Here is a 15,967-nt window from a genome sequence, read left to right as displayed (position 1 = left end):
ATTAATACAATGCCTAGCACTTGGATTCTCTAGAATCTTTCCCGACAATACTACCCACTTCTGGTTAGTTATTTATTTCTGCATTACAGATTATGTTTGGCATTATAATTTTGAGAATCCCTTTATTTGCAGAATTTTGGTTGATGTTATAATCTAACAGAAGTTCAGAAGTCCTGTACATCTTTTACCCCCAATACGTCTGCTTAAAATACTACTAGGTTTTTCCTTGTCATTTGAAAGTCTATAGCTGAAACGGAATAGCTTTGCATACCAGCTACTCTTTTATTTGGAATTCAATTAATATGCTGATATTTGTTGTTTCAGACATTACCAACAGCCCATTTGATGCAAAGCCTTTTTTGCTTGGGAACTTTATGCCGTTTTAGTTTGCCAACAACCAGTGGAGCACTGGCTACATGCGCTTTTCAGTATTGCAAGAGCCTAGATACAGAATCCAGATTTTTCTGAAAGGAAATCTGTTGCTTCCAACAATGTCCTTTGCTGGTATTTTGTCTGAGAGTTCTCATCATTTAAGAAACACTCATAATTTTAATTTGCTCAGACTCAGTACCTGTTGGACTTCTGGAAGAGTACTCTCTACAGGCAGTTGCAACCTGCGACCTCTGTCAACAAAAGTAGAAGGAAGGAGTAAAAAACAATGGAGCAATAAACCATGCAACATCAATCTGGAAGTTTTTGATGGAACAGTTAGAAGAACAACGAAGTTGAATGTTAAAAAATCAGACTTTTTTGAATTTAAAAGTATTCAGAACGACGATGTTCAACAGAAGGTTGCATATGGCAGAGATTGTGACCGGTCGTTGACAATTTTTGTTTTTGATATTGAAACTACCGGGTTTAGCCGACACACTGACAGAATTATTGAGTTTGCACTTCAAGATCTTCTTGGGGGCAAGAACAGTACATTCCAGACTCTTGTCAATCCTGAACGAACTGTGCCAAATGCAAAGATTCATGGAATTAGCACTCATATGGTCAACAGATCTGATGTTCCGAGGTATGTTTCTTGTAAAATTATGTAGTTCCAGGCTTACATCTCTTGTGCTTCTTATCCATCAAGTAAAAGACCTTCCCAATAATTGATTTCGTTGATATATAGTTCAGTTTCTTCTCAACTTGTTACAAGGGCATTTATTTATTTATTTGAATGGATGCAAATTTCATTCAAAACGAAAACGGAGGACTGAGATGGTCAACTAGAAGGTACAAGGAGAAGCCACAAGAAAGACATAATGAGGATACAATAAAGGAGCACAAGTTAGGGAGAAAGAAAATCAAACATCTCCAACCCTTGCTTCCCCACACCATCCCTAGCTCCACCCTGTCTTGAATCTTGTCAAAGAACTGGGCGAATCTCCAAGGAGGGCCAATTGACCCATTGAGCCAACGAATGACATTCATGGAGTCTCCCTCAACTATCACCTTATCCAACCAGTCTTCGTTTAAGTACTTAATTTCCTGATGGACGGCTCTAACCTCCTCCTCGCTTTCGTCCGCTATCCCGATAGGCCCTAAAAAGGCCCAAATCACATCACCACTTCAGTCTCGTAGGAGACCCCCGATGCCTGCTGGACCTGGGTTCCCCATTCTAGAACCATCAAAGTTTAGTTTTAGCATCCCATTCGTTGGGGCCTCCCAATCTTGAACAATCAATGGAGGCCTATGTACACTGAAGCACACCTCCCTCCAACCCTCCCATAGAAAAGCCGAAACGAACCGAAAGGAAGGAAGGATTCTCGCCTCAGTGCTATCACTTTAATAAAGAGGAAGTGAGGGGACTTAGTGACTCCTTCAAAGACTCTAAAGTTCCTTTCTTTCCATAGGACCCATAGAGTTGCTAAGAGGGAAACGTTCCAGAGCACTTTTTCTTTTTTCTTCCATGGTACCGCCGACTAACCTTCCAGATGATCCAAAAGGTTGGATGGGAATACCCAAGTCATACAAAATCTGGATAGAATACCAATCCAATCCTCCCTGACTACCTTACAATGAATGAAAATATGGTCAATCGACTCCCCTACTTCTATGCACAATGAACAATGGTCCACTATCCACATCTCGCATTTCCGAAGGAAGTCAATCATTTGAATCCGCTTCTGACATGTTGCCTAGCCGAAGGTGCATACTATTGGAGGAGCTTGAATTCTCCACACTTTAGCTTCTATGGAGTGCACAAACCACAACACAAGTTGGTTGTAGAATGATTTGACCGAAAACCCCCCAGTGGAGTCCCTGATCCATATCCTTTTATCCGCCCAATTCATCTTCATGTAGCATACCTCTAACAACTCAAGAAGCCTCCCCACCGCTGCAATTTCCCTGTCAAAGAAGTTTCTTCTAAAACTTGGTCTCCATAGCACCCCGTCCCCTCTTCTTTCAAAACAATCTTTCACTAAAGCCTCCTTATTCATTGCTAAAAGTGCGGCCCAGTGCACGAGGCTCCCGCCATTGCGAGGTCTGGGGAGGGCTAGATGTACTCAGCCTTACCCCTGCTCTGCAGAGAGGCTGTTTTAGTGACTCGAACCCATGACCACCAGGTCACAATGGAGCAACCTTACCGTTGCGCCAAGGCTCGCCCTTTTATTCACTGCTACTTCATACAATCCTGGAAAGAGGGCTTTTAATGGGAAGGGAAACACCAAGCCTCATGCCAAAACCTGATATGATTACCAGAGTAAACCCTGAATCTTGTACCTTTGTTAAACTTGTGTCGAAAAAAACATCTCACCAAACAGTAACCTCTTGCTTTCTAAATCTGTCTTCCGATTCCCAATGGCCTGAATTTGCCACATACTTACTAGCTATCACTTTGGCCCATAACTGCTATTGCTCTTCCCCAAATATCCAAAGCCACTTTCCCTGAAGTGCAAGATTTACCTCCCTTATTCTTCTTATTCCCAAACCACCCCGTCATGGTCTTGAATACTTTCTCCCACTTCACGAGAGGAATGCCTTTCTTGTCATCTTATCCTCCCAAAGGAATCTTCTCTGAATCTGTTCTATTCTATCCACGACGTTCATAGGACATTTAAAGAAAGATGGTAGATGGGAATGTTACCCAGGACCGCCTTGATGAGAGTAACTCTACTGCCCCGTGGCATTAGATTCCTCTTCCACGTGTCTGATCTTTTTTCAATCCTTTCCACAATGGGGTCCCATGTTGGTTTCTTAGGTCTACCCACCCCAAGAGGCAGGCCTAAATAAGTGGATGGAAGCTGATCCAATTGGCATCCTAAAATTCCAGCTAAGCTAAGTGTCACCTGAGAATGACAGTTCAAGGCGAAAATTTTGCACTTAGTTCATTATCTGCAGAATTTGGGTGGAGCAAAATAGCGGAGTATCATCTGCACAGTTCCGTGTGGAATTATGTAAGACAGACATGGAGACAAGATGTATGACTCTCAATCTGGAAAACATGGCATCCTGACATATCCAAATGTCGTAGGATTGTATAAACAGATCTATTATAGTATTGAAAAGTAGTTCATAACAACAATGGATATTGATAAATATTAAACAGTTACATAAACATAAGTCAAAGGGAAAGAAGAAAAGATGGGTTTTTCCCTAGTTGGCAGGCCACCGACCCTTCTAGGATATGACGAGTGTAATAAAATGGGGCGAGGATGGATTTTTTCCTTAACAGGCCACCGACCCTTGTTGGACATGACAATTGTAATAAAATGGGGTGGTCTGTAAACAAGGTTTGGTCAAAATTTAAGGTGAACTAATTTGTTTGATTTGGTTTCTCACTTAGGTTCCTTGTTACTTCGCTGAATTAAAACCTAACTCTGTTGAATTATTGGGCTTGCGAGTATTTGTATAAAAAGCTTATAATAGTCAATTAGCGGCTTAGGGAAATCCCCTCTGACGGATAAAATCACCCCCTTAACGTTATTCGTTAAGCTTTAAAGGTAAAGAAAAAAGTTCAAGGGGGTGAATTTATCCTCAAGCAGTGAACCATTCTCACAGAAACCGTTAGGGGGGGGGGACGACAGATGCGAGTGAGGAAGAAGTTAGGGCTGCTCGTCAAGGAATAAAATATCTAGAGAGAGCTCTTATGGATAAGACAATTGTGGAAGGTGAATCTTTGAATGTAATCCGATGGTTGAGAGGCTCGGTTGTACCTCCTCGGAGATTTGCTCATTTCTTTGATGAGATTCAAGATAGGATAGGCAAGTCCTCAATCATCTTCAACCATATAAAGAGGTCGGCAAATGGTGTGGCGGATAGCCTTGTTTATCTAGGAGTTGCAAAGCTGGATTTGGAGATGTTTGACTTTCTTCCGCCATGATTGCTTTTCCTCTTTTTGTTATTTCTTTTTCTCCCTTCGTTTGTACTTTGGAGTCAACCATCTCGGTCTTCTCCTCTCTCCCTCTTCAAGCTCTTATAGAATAGAAATAAATAGGGGTTTGATTTATAGCTCTCCTTAATGATTTCAAATCCCACAAGTTCAACCAACAAGTTTTATAGTAGTTTGCCTACTGAAGCATCGGCCACCTTGTTTTGTGCTCCCATTTGCGTTTTAGCACAAATTATACTCTTCAAGGAAAGCACTCCAGTTGGTGTCCCGACGACTATTGAGCTTTTGTTGAGGATTCAAGTACCTTAGTGCTCCATTGCCGTAATAACGAACACGCTCACGATGAATAAGGTTCTCTCCAATGCTTCATAGCTGGTACGATAGCATATAATTCAAAGTCATATGTCGAATATCACTTTCCTGCTTAATTTAGCTTTTCATAAAGAATGATTTTGAGCGTTCCACTTAGCTAATAACCACTCCAATTCCTATGCATGAAGTAACACGGTCCATTTCGAATATCTTTCAAAGTTAAGATTGAGAGGTGTAAATGTAAGCGTCTTGGTCATTTGTTTCTTCACTAGTTGAAAACTCTCGTTGACTTGGGCAAAATACAGGTCCCTTCTCCTTTCAATTGATACATAGGGAAAATTTTCCCATTCTTCTTATGAATATTCTCTTCTTCATGTTGGGTTATTTTCCAATTGAAAATCCATGGTCTACGCAAAATGATATGATTTTCATCCATGGGCACCACATTGTATCCTTATATATCCTTGCTAATGAAGAAATTTAATTAGTAGTGCATAACAAATAAGTGGTGCACCACATTTTATCATTTTTTACGGTTTTAAATGCTGGACAACCATCACTGATTAGGCGAATTTGGAGATCTCTAGCCCCTCCGAGAGTGGCTGCTTTTGGGTGGACGTTGGTCCATAGGAAAATAAACACCTGTGATCACCTGAAGAAAAGACACTTCAGCCTAAAAAGTATGTGCATTCTCTGTCGGCAACATGAGGAAACGTTGGATCATCTTATGTTGCATTGCCCATATTCATACCACCTGTTGAGAGAAAGATTTAGAGAAGAAAAAAGTGAGTTGAAGAGAATGACTCCCCCTCACTAAACTATTAATATAAGTGGAGGATGTACAATGGCGATAATACCCTAATGAACTATACTTATTCTAACACTCCCCCTCAAGCTGGAATGTATAAATTATACATTCCTAGCTTGTTACAGATATCACTCAACTTTGCTTTACTTAATGGCTTTGTGAACATATCAGCCAACTGATCTGTAGACCGAGTAAAGACAATACAAATTTCTCCTTTCTGAATCCTATGACGAATGAAGTGACAATCAATTTCGATGTGTTTGGTGCGTTCATGAAAGACCGGATTTGTTGCAATGTAGATAACAGCCTTATTATCACAATCCACCTGTGAGGGAGATGTAGATACGACCCCGATCTCAGATAAAAGCGATGTCAACCAGATAATCTCTGTACTCGTGTGTGCCATCAGTCTGTATTCTGCCTCAGCACTAGACTTGGCAATGACATCCTGCTTTTTGCTCTTCTACGAAATGAGGGTTAGGATTAGGGTTGTGGGATGGAGGTGAGGGAGGGAGATTAGGGTAGGGGTTAGGTTGTGAGATGGAGAAGATGGAGGCTAAAGGTAATCCCTACGGATCAGAAATCCTAGGGCTCTGATACCAGGTTGAGAGAAAGATTTAGAGAAGAGAAAAGTGAGTTGAAGAGAATGACTCCCTCTCACTAAACTATTTATATAAGTGGAGGATGTACAATGACGATAATACCCTAATGAACTATACTTATTCTAACACCACCTGTGGGTGAGAGCAGTAGGAGTTTTCGGTTTATGCTGGGTATGTCCCGAATCTATTAGCTCTCTTCTCCTTGGCTGGCAATCTGGTCCCTTCAGTGACACAGGTAGAGCATTATGGTCAACCTTTCCCTACGCCATAACTTGGAACGTTTGGAAGGAATGTAACAGACAAATATTTGAGTAAAAAAGTAAAACTTCTGGTCGCCTAGCATCAGACATTAAAGTGGAATTAGTCTCATGGACAAAGACTAAGAAACGAATTCCCTATGGGATGGGAGATCTTATAAGGAATTGGTGGTCAGTTATATGGGACAGAATAATTAGAACCAATCCTAAATCTAAATGTGTACCACTACCACTGGGGTGGCTGAAACTTAAACTTAACTTTGACGGCTGCTCCCTCGGCAATCCAGGGAAGGCTGGTATAGGGGGAGTCATTAGAAATTCTAGCGCATCGATGGTTATGACATTTTCCAGAGCGGTTGGTATCTGTGATGCAAACGAAGCGGAAATCAGGGCTCTCCTCTTCGGACTGCGGTGGGCTGTTGAGAATAACCAACGTCCCTTAATTGTTGAAGGTGACTACTAATGCGTAGCCTAGGCCTCTGGTTCCTCAAAGGGAGGAATTGGTTGCGGAAATATTGGATCTAATAAGGGTGCTTGATCCGAGGATTGAACATCGTAAGCGATTGGCGCATGAGGTAGGTGATAGCCTGGCAAAGGCTGGAGCCCAAAGGGAAGAAATAGAAATAGCATCCTTTCTGTAAGCCCGCTTCAGGCTGCTGAAAGGAAGAAAGGAGTAGTTTAGGATATTATACTTTTTCTTACTTTTTGCATCTTCGAATTGGCCTCGGGATGCCCGTGCCTTTACTCTTTAATATTTTGTAAAGCAAGGTGGGACTCCTTGTCTCGAATGCTATCTTAATATTAATGAAATGTCATTTTTCAAAAAAAAAAAAAAAACAATTAAGAATTGCATTACCTTCCTTAAAACATGCTACATTGTATCCTTATAATCTTTCAGCTCAGTGCACAATCTGCCCTGATTCTTTTATCTGTTGAACCGTAATGTCATAGACCATAGAAAATTATCTCCCAGTTTGTAAATTTAGTGGCGTCGTAAATTTTCCAAGCCTTACCTCTCTACAATGAAGTGTCTTTAATTCTACATAATAATGAACATTCCCCGCTGTCCTTGCTGTTGGTAATACTGTCCATCATCTTTTTTATCTCCCCATATCTAACTCACCAGACATTCATTCACCCATTCCCTTTTTTATTCCGTCGCAAATCATCATATTAACTTTCCCATCAACTAATTGTTAGCTCTATGAAGCACGGGTACGGGGTGCGGGTACGTTCGGGTACGTTGAATATAATAATATATTTTAATATTTTATTATATATTTATAAAAATTAAAAAAAAATTGTAGAGCAATTAAATAACAATAAAATCACCAAAATGGAAAATTCTAATATTACTCTTCATTCCATAAGTGATTAAGTTCCATATTTCATAACATGAGGCATCAATACTTCATTCATTAGAAAAAAAAAGTCTGTCACCAGTGTGTTGACCAGTGCCTGACAAGATGAATAATTTTTAGAGACCAAATTATGAGATTTTTTTTACCGGACTTTTGGGATTTAATAATATTTGGACACGATAGATTTTATGAATTTTTAAAATTTGAAAAATACCCCACCGTTTGGAAGTTAAGAAAGTTAAAATTTTGACCCGACCATTTTTCTTTGAATTTTGTACTAGAACTAGAGAGTTGACTTTTTTTTCCTTTTAGATTTGGGTGTTGAAACTATTTTTAATAAATCCAAAAAGGGGGGTATTCCGTTATTTACATGTAAATCTTAAGTAAATGGACAATGCAGAGTACAGGAAATAGTAAAGACATTTTACTTAGGAAAGGGAAGCAACAGAAGAAGCAGGACGTGTCACGTACGCGTGGTGTGCACCCGACACGCACCCAACCACCAAAACTAGTTTTTTTTTTTAAAAAAAAAAAAATGGGGTACGCACCCCGGACGTACCCGCACCCCATACGTGTCGGGTGCTGGTGCGGGAGCCCCGGGAGAGTACCCGTGCTTCCTAGGTTAGCTGGCTATTCTCTTTCACCCAGATCTAAGGCCTCTAATATTCCATGTTATGTTATGATCTTCATGAGAGTATTGACTGAAGTATCTCTTCTCCCAACCTCTTCTTAAGTTTTCTTCCCCTTTACCTCTTTTCGAGATTATTCCTTCATATTTGACCTCATTATCTTTCTGTTTTCAGTCTGATTCTTACATTCCATCACATCACATCTTCCTTTCCTTGACACACTTTTTCCCCAAAAATGAATCTACCTGCACTGATTGTCCGATCCCATTCCAGACTGGTTTAGACACCCCATTTTTCCAAGACCGGACTAACGATAGTTTGGCGCGATGATGGTCCCGATGATGAATCCATGTCTGGGGGAACATACGTATCCTTGTGATATTGTATCCTTAGTGTGAGATCCGGAAGGTTTCGGCACTCCAGATAGAAGAATTATTGTCTATTATAGGCACAAAAAGTGGAAGAATTCCTAGCTCATAGCCTTTTGACACAGAAAATACCTTTCAAGCTTAGTCCAAATTTGACCCAACCAGATCGCAATAGCCTTGAGGTTGCACATCTGAGATCCCCGAGATCGAGCCAAGAAACCAGCATAAACAGCCCTGAGCTAGCCAATTTCAAATCCATGTCAATTTTTACGTTCGTACATGCTGAAACATACCAAAATCCATTCTTAAGAATTCAAAATGTACGAATTCCAGATCTTACATAGACCAAGTTTTCATCCAAAAATTTCATTTGAGCAGGAATTTTCCCTCTCATTTGTGCCTATAAATAGGCCCTACTTCTGTGTATTTGGGGAGAAGAATTTCAGCTTGAAATTCTCCAAAAAAGAGGGAAAATTCCCTCCCTTGTGTGAGATAGAGTTTTTGAATTCTCGCCGGACCCGACCGGAATTCTTGCCGGAGCAGAGTTAATTAAGGGTCCTATGCCCATTCCTAGGTGGCGACTCTTCATTCATTATCAGATCTGGGTTTTGATTTGATTTTCTAAAGTTTTTCTTCAAAATTTTAGGATTTCAAGTCATTTTCAAATTGGAGGTACAATAGACCAGATCTTTGGGGTTCTGGGAGCTCTACAAACTGGCAGGGCTGTGATTCCTCTTAAGATGGACTGCATTGACACCCCCCAACGCACCACACACACCACCACCACCACCACACGTGTGCACACACGCACACACATCACTACCATTTACAACATATAACATAAGAAAAATGGTAATTACATCATTGTAGATACATTAAAGGCATGTTCAGCAACACTTCTGATTCTCGCCTAAAGAATCGGGCGGAAACGGAGTGATGAGAAACTTTAGAAACAGTTATTTATCGCTTCAAGGAATCCTATTTTTAAGTCGAAAAAGTAGCAGAAATTTTGGAAACGGACCTTAGCGGATCACGCAGCCGAACAAGATCTTTGAGATATTTTGGCTTTCGTCATTCTCCACCCCGAAAAAAGGGAAAAATCCCGTAAAAGAATAGTTGCCGAACACGCCCTAATTAAGTGAAGTACGAATGCTGCTAATATAGATAGATACATGAAAACCAAGTATGAGGAACTTAGAACCATGTGCTTTAACACTTTGCATTGCAACTATTCAAAAATAAAAATAAATAAATAAGCATTGCACTATAACTTTGTTGCCAGGGGCGGAGGCACATATAGCATGAGGGGGGCCATGGCCCCCCCCAATGACTTGAAAAATCCCATTAAAGGTGCATGTACATCCATGCATGCTTAGGTACTTTAGTGGCTATGCCCCCCCCCCCCCCCCCCCCCCCCCATAGTGTAAATTCCTGGCTCCGCCCCTGTTTGTTGCTATACCATTCAAAAAAAAAAAAAAAAATTTGTTGCGACATCTTAACTTCTAAAAGATTGACCATTATGATCTATGATTTTAATTTTTTCAGTATCTCAGTGAACTGCATGACCAGATATCTTCCTCGCAGTATGTAGATTCTTATTGCTGAAATTTTGTTGCTTAGGTGGAAGGATCTGGTTCCAATCCTACTGAAATACGTACAAAGCCGCCAAAAAGTAGGGGGACTTGTTCTGTGGGTTGCCCACAATGGACGTCGTTTTGATGTGCCCTTTCTCATCAAGGAATTCAGTCGTTGTTCCATGGATCTTCCTCCAGATTGGTTATTTGTAGACACACTTCCTCTTGCTCGTCAATTGGTGAAGCCAGATGGTTGGTTTCTTGTTTTCATTTCTGATGCTTCATATTGTATTTATCAGAAGAAAAAATTTAGGTTGGCAAAAGGAATTTATGGTGTGATTTTTATTCTGTTCACAGGATCAAAACTCTCTACCTCAACATTAGCGGCACTCCGCAACTACTATGAGATTCCATTAATGGGTTCAGCTCACAGAGCAATGTCAGATGTCAACTCATTGTCGTTGATATTGCAAAAAATGACATTCGATCTGAAACTGCCCATCTCCGGTCTCCTGGAAAGATCTTTCAAGGCTTCAGATATCACACAGGTTCTTTCCTCGGAGAATGCTCCCCGAGTTAAAAAGAGCATATAGATAGCCCCTTTGTGCTTGCTCCTCTAATGAATCTTTCAAGGCTTCAAATATTACATTGGTTCTTTCATGAGAGAGTGCTCTCTAAAAAGAACAATTGCAAATCCCTTTTGAACTTGTCTTATTACTATTGTTGTTATAGTAGTCCATTCTTTTCAGAGTAATCTCTGGTCCTAATTGCATCCAAAGGTTCTCTTACCATAATTTAAGAAGTGTAATCAACATGTTTCTCATTCAAAATGCCTAATTTACTCGATATAGTATCAACAGAGTGTTGCCTGCCCATATGAGCCTGTTTGTGATGTAATCCTAATGTATTGACTTCCATGTACTCATAATTTTATTAAATTGCAAATTAGCCTTTTGTAGGCAAAACTTTGCATTGTACTTCTATTTTCTTATTGGTAACATGAGTAAATTTGTGAAGCTCCCAACTAGATTTCTGTTGGAAGTGAAGAACATATACAAGTAATTGGGTGCATGCATGTGCTCTTTCAGGCTAATGCATGAACTATTCTAGTTTGCTCTTTATTCATATTATCATCTCTCTTTTTGTTTTGGAGCTTTATTTCTCCATCCTCTAATTTGCATCAAGGGAGCAGCTTCCACCAACTAGCAAATGGCCTTCCAATTTATATTGTTCGTCTTTCTTGAATATGTTTCTGTTCTGATTAGGTGACAAGAACATCTTGATTCAAAGACACTGTTTATGGTAACTGAATCACCTATCTATTTAAATTCCCCATCAAAATAGTTGCTTAATGTTTTATTTGGTGGAGGAGGCATCATTAATACAAGCCTTTAAAGACTTAAATATGATAATTATGGTTGGTCGGTACTGCTGCTGTGCATATAGTTTCCATATTCATCCACCTCAAAAGCATTTCTACAATAATTTCTTTTCTTCACAGGTCAGGATCTAGCTACTATTAGCCATTGAAGAGTCAGAAATAAGCATTCAACCTAGACTTCGAAACGCCTAATTTTCAGATCCCATCTCCATCTTCTTTGCTTTCGGTGCCACCAACAGGAATTGGACCTTGCTAAGTTCAGGTGACTTCAAACAAGTTAAAAATAGGAATGATCCCACATGGGAAGGGGAGAAAAGATTACTTGGCTATATACATAGACTCTCTCTCTCTCTCTCTCTCTCTCTCTCTAGATGTGTTTTCAGCATCTCCAAGGGGTGGGCCCCGCAAGTGGGTTGGGCACGGTAGTGCTGCTGGAAAACAAAACTGAGAGCGTGAAAAACCCAGAACCGTGGGCTGGGTCGTCACAATCATTGCACCTGAAAGTTGGTTAATCATGGTTTTGAAGGGCAGATTCAGACAAGAAATCCTTGCAGACGAGCTAGTTCTTCATGGATTTTGCTAACAAATCATTGCTTGAAATACTTAGCCACAGGGCAAAGTGACCACATCGATCTTCCTTCCATGACCACCACCATGTCCTCTTCACACAAGTTTATGACATTCGGTGTGTGTGAGGGAACAAAATCTTACTAGTCTATGATAACAGCACCCAACGTTTTGATGGGTCCAACCATTAGTGCTACATTGTAACAATATCTTACCAGTCTGAAATTAGCTGCACAAGCAGTGGTATAGAATGCAAATTGTTGTCAATTTTGGCTTTTTTTTTTTTTTAAATCCTCAAATTTTATTTTTTTTAAGCAATGCTTACTAATTTATTTTCAAATGAAGACAAAATCTGTTGAAAAGTGAGCTAGTGTATCTGCTCTCGTTTCAGCAGATTTTGTCTTCATTTATGAAGTGGCTGCTTTCACATGCAACAGGCCATCCGCGAAATGTCTTCTGCGATGGACGCTAGCAAATCCCTTTTCAGAATTCTACTCAACTCAACTAAGCCTTTGAACTAGTTCGGGTCGGCTTTAGTAAGAATTTAATATATATGTACTTTAATTCAAGTTAGATAATGTTAGTTTTTTCTAGATTTATCTTTTTTATTTTTATTTTTCAGAGTTTTAAAATGTATAAAATATGTCAAAAGTTACCAAGAAATTTTAATGTTCATACTGAATTATTTCTTTACTATCCTTTTTCTCTTTTTCAGTAGTTTTTTGGAAAATTTTAAAATAATATATTTAAGCCATTATAAGAGCCATAAAAATACTATACACTAAATGCCTTTTTTTTTTTAATTTCTAGGAAATCAATTATTTTATATAGTTTGGTTTAAATTTAAATTACCAAAATAGTTTTTTATTTTTTTGATATTATACTTTTTGAAAATACACAAAAAATGAGAAAAAGAGTCAAGTTTTCGAATTTGTGATATTAATAAGTTTCAATTTTTTGGCCATTTTCTTGATTACTATTTTATGACCTTTAAAAATAAGTAAATAATATTAACTGGGTGATCTGCCCTTTATAAATGAGTAAGACCCAAGATTAAGATTTTTTTGGATTTGGAAAGTCATCAGTGCCGAAAACCATACATGTAACCATGGTTTCAAATTTCGGTCGGATTTCGGTGGAGACCGACACTGAAATCCCGAAAAACCGAAACGATATTTAATTTCTGAATTTCGGTCTAAATTTCGATTTTTCCAAAATTTGACCCAAAAAATCTGGTTTTTTTAAATTAATTTAATATCAAAATTTCAGTAATTTCGGCCAAAATTTAATATTGAATAAAATATTCATTTTGTTTTTGTACCAGATTTCGACCAAAGTTTTGAAATTTCAGTTGAAATTTTGAAATTTCATGGGTCTGAAACCGGTACCAAAACCGAAATTTTAAACCATGCGTGTAACACATTTATGATATTGGTCCGTTCATACTACTAATCCCATGTTAATGAGACATGGCCAAAAAATCCAACGGCCGAAAAAATCCATATTTGGTGAAAAACAAAAACAAAAACTAAAATCCTCATTCAATAGACACTATGTTCTTTGATCATACAGTAAGGAAATGTTCAATGGGTGTGATTTTTCCGATCAAGCTATTCTTGTTTCGTTTGCAAATTGGACCCTTGAACTGCATATTATGTGGTTTCATTCTCGGTTGTCCAAAACACCACGCCAACTGAATCTTTAATTTCATTTGCCTATCGATAGAGACAGAATAAAAAGACAATTAAAAGGAATTGTCTTTTGGTTTTATCATGTTTTTTTTTTTTTTTGGTATAGCTGCAATTTCATTCAAGGGTGGTTTTATTCTGTAATGGTTCTGAGCAACCTTACCAATTGGGCTTTGGGCTGCAACCTCTATTGTGATTAGATTAAATAGATACAACTATAAAGGGCAATGATATACTCGCCCCCTTTTCTTCCCTGAGCAGGCCCCTCAAATCTGATGACTTCGAAGAGGTGGAAGATAAATGGAACAATGCCTTATTGGCTTCTTCCTTGGTAGAAGGCCGTACTTCGTTGCTCTCAAAGATTCTCTTCTCAGACAATGGAAGCTAAAAGGAGATTTCTCCCTTCATGCTCTAAATAATGGTTTTTTCCTCTTCAAGTTTCTTGAATCTCCTCCCACCACTTTTGGAGGTAGAGTTCTTGTCCTCCAAAAATGGACGCCAGAAAAAAAAATGGAGAGAGTATAGATGACTGAAATTCCTATTTAGATAAGATTTCCTTGTCTTCATCTAAAATTTGGACTCGCAGAGTGTTAGAGAAATAATTCTGTATCTGTTGGAAAGAAAAAGCAGTAACCAGTTTGCTTCAAGGCGCGAAATCGCTTTCCTTAAGACAGATTTCGCCCCCACTAGAAGTGTGCAAAGGGGATCCGCGAACTGCGTCCAAGATACAATGAAGCCAGTAGGAATGTCCTACTAATTTGACGACGCTATGCACAAGCGGAGTCAAATCCGAAATGCCCTTAGAATCTTACAAGCCTGAGAGAATCAGTCTAATTTCTGTTACTGCAGTATAACAGTAATTAGATAAACAATAAGAAAATAGTTTAGTAAAACGAATTTTGGTGGGAGCAAGAAAGAGAGTATAATGCACTAGAAGTCTTAAGAATTTATCCAGAAATGGGTAAATTCGATTGTACTTTGAAATGGTTGGGTTCTGCAACTTTTATAGAGCCTCTGGTGTCTCTTCAGTGTGAAAAGCACCCATGTATAGAGTCTTTCCAGATCGGTTTGAATTCTGGCCGTTAGATCGCGCCCATACGCGATTCAACGAACCAGATCAATCCTAGAGAGTCTGTTGGGATATTTAAATTCCCGTCCTCCCATCTAACCGTTAGATGATCCATCTATGGTACAGATCGCACCCCTTAGATCCTTGACCGTTGGGAAGGGACACAACCTAATGGATCGCACCCACTGACCGTTGGAGCACTGGGCCCGCTGGGCCGACCGTTGTGCTCGAATCAAAGCCCAACCCAATCGAACTATTCGACACTGGGCTTGGGCTTGATGGGCCTTTGAACTATTCGGCCCACCCACTAGACCGATCCACAATCGTCTAGATCCAACGGTCCAGATCAGATCTGGAAAAATTAAAGGCTCCAATTGCTCATCGCTACGATGCGGCGTGCGAAGTGCAAAGTGCGCCTAAAAAAGCGCAAATAAAGCGTCACTATGCGCCCTATAGCCCATTGCCCATTGCCCATTGCCCACGCCGCGCGTGCGCGAACGGTGCGTTGCACCGTCCCGCGGGTCCAACCATGGGTTCAACCCAATGTGCAATCAAACAAGTAATAGAAAAGTGTAGTGCTTTATAAGCCCTTCTCTTTCTTTTCTCTCATCCGATTTGGGACTATCTTTTCAACTACATTACACTATTCTCTTTCTCTTGCAAAAAACAACTATTTCCAAAGAAAAGTTTTTCTTTTTCCAAAACACACTTAAAGAAAATATTTTCCAAAAATTGTTTTGACCAAAAACACTTGATTTTGAAAAATCTTTAACACAGAGGCCTCGGTAAAATTGCTAGTAGATTTGGAAGACCCATGTACATGGACTCCTATACAGCTAATTCGACTCGTTTAATGTTCGCCCAAGTTTGTGTCATGGTAAATGTGAATAAAAAACACCCGGATTCCATCATAATAGAGACTCCAACAGGGACTCACATCCAATTGGTGGAATATGATTGGAAGCCTTCGGCTTGCAAAAACTGCAGAGACTTTAGCCATGGGACCGATAAATGTAATTGCATTTCT

General features: G+C 39.5%; 1 protein-coding gene across 2 annotated transcripts in view; it reads left to right on the top strand.

The window, feature by feature from the left end:
- Positions 1-12,421, top strand: part of DPD1 (Polynucleotidyl transferase, ribonuclease H-like superfamily protein) — a 31,028-nt gene extending 18,607 nt beyond the window's left edge. Inside the window, exons 2-5 of one of the 2 annotated variants that reach the window (XM_077362990.1) lie at positions 325-1,018; positions 10,282-10,487; positions 10,593-10,783; positions 11,737-12,421. In XM_077362990.1, coding sequence (XP_077219105.1) covers positions 417-1,018; positions 10,282-10,487; positions 10,593-10,783; positions 11,737-11,748 — 1,011 coding nt within the window. In that variant the 5' untranslated portion in view covers positions 325-416 and the 3' untranslated portion in view covers positions 11,749-12,421. Of the gene's footprint in view, positions 1-324; positions 1,019-10,281; positions 10,488-10,592; positions 11,252-11,736 lie in introns of those variants that run through there. The other variant, XM_077362989.1, reaches the window with a different exon arrangement.
- Positions 12,422-15,967: the final 3,546 nt, after the last annotated feature.

This window comes from Tasmannia lanceolata, unplaced genomic scaffold (genome assembly GCF_043159265.1).
Source record: "Tasmannia lanceolata isolate RefF3 unplaced genomic scaffold, GAP_Taslan_0.1 ptg000019l, whole genome shotgun sequence".
Lineage (NCBI taxonomy): Eukaryota > Viridiplantae > Streptophyta > Magnoliopsida > Canellales > Winteraceae > Tasmannia > Tasmannia lanceolata.
The sequence above is the reverse complement of the archived record's forward strand: the minus strand, read 5'-3'. Positions and strand labels throughout refer to the sequence as shown.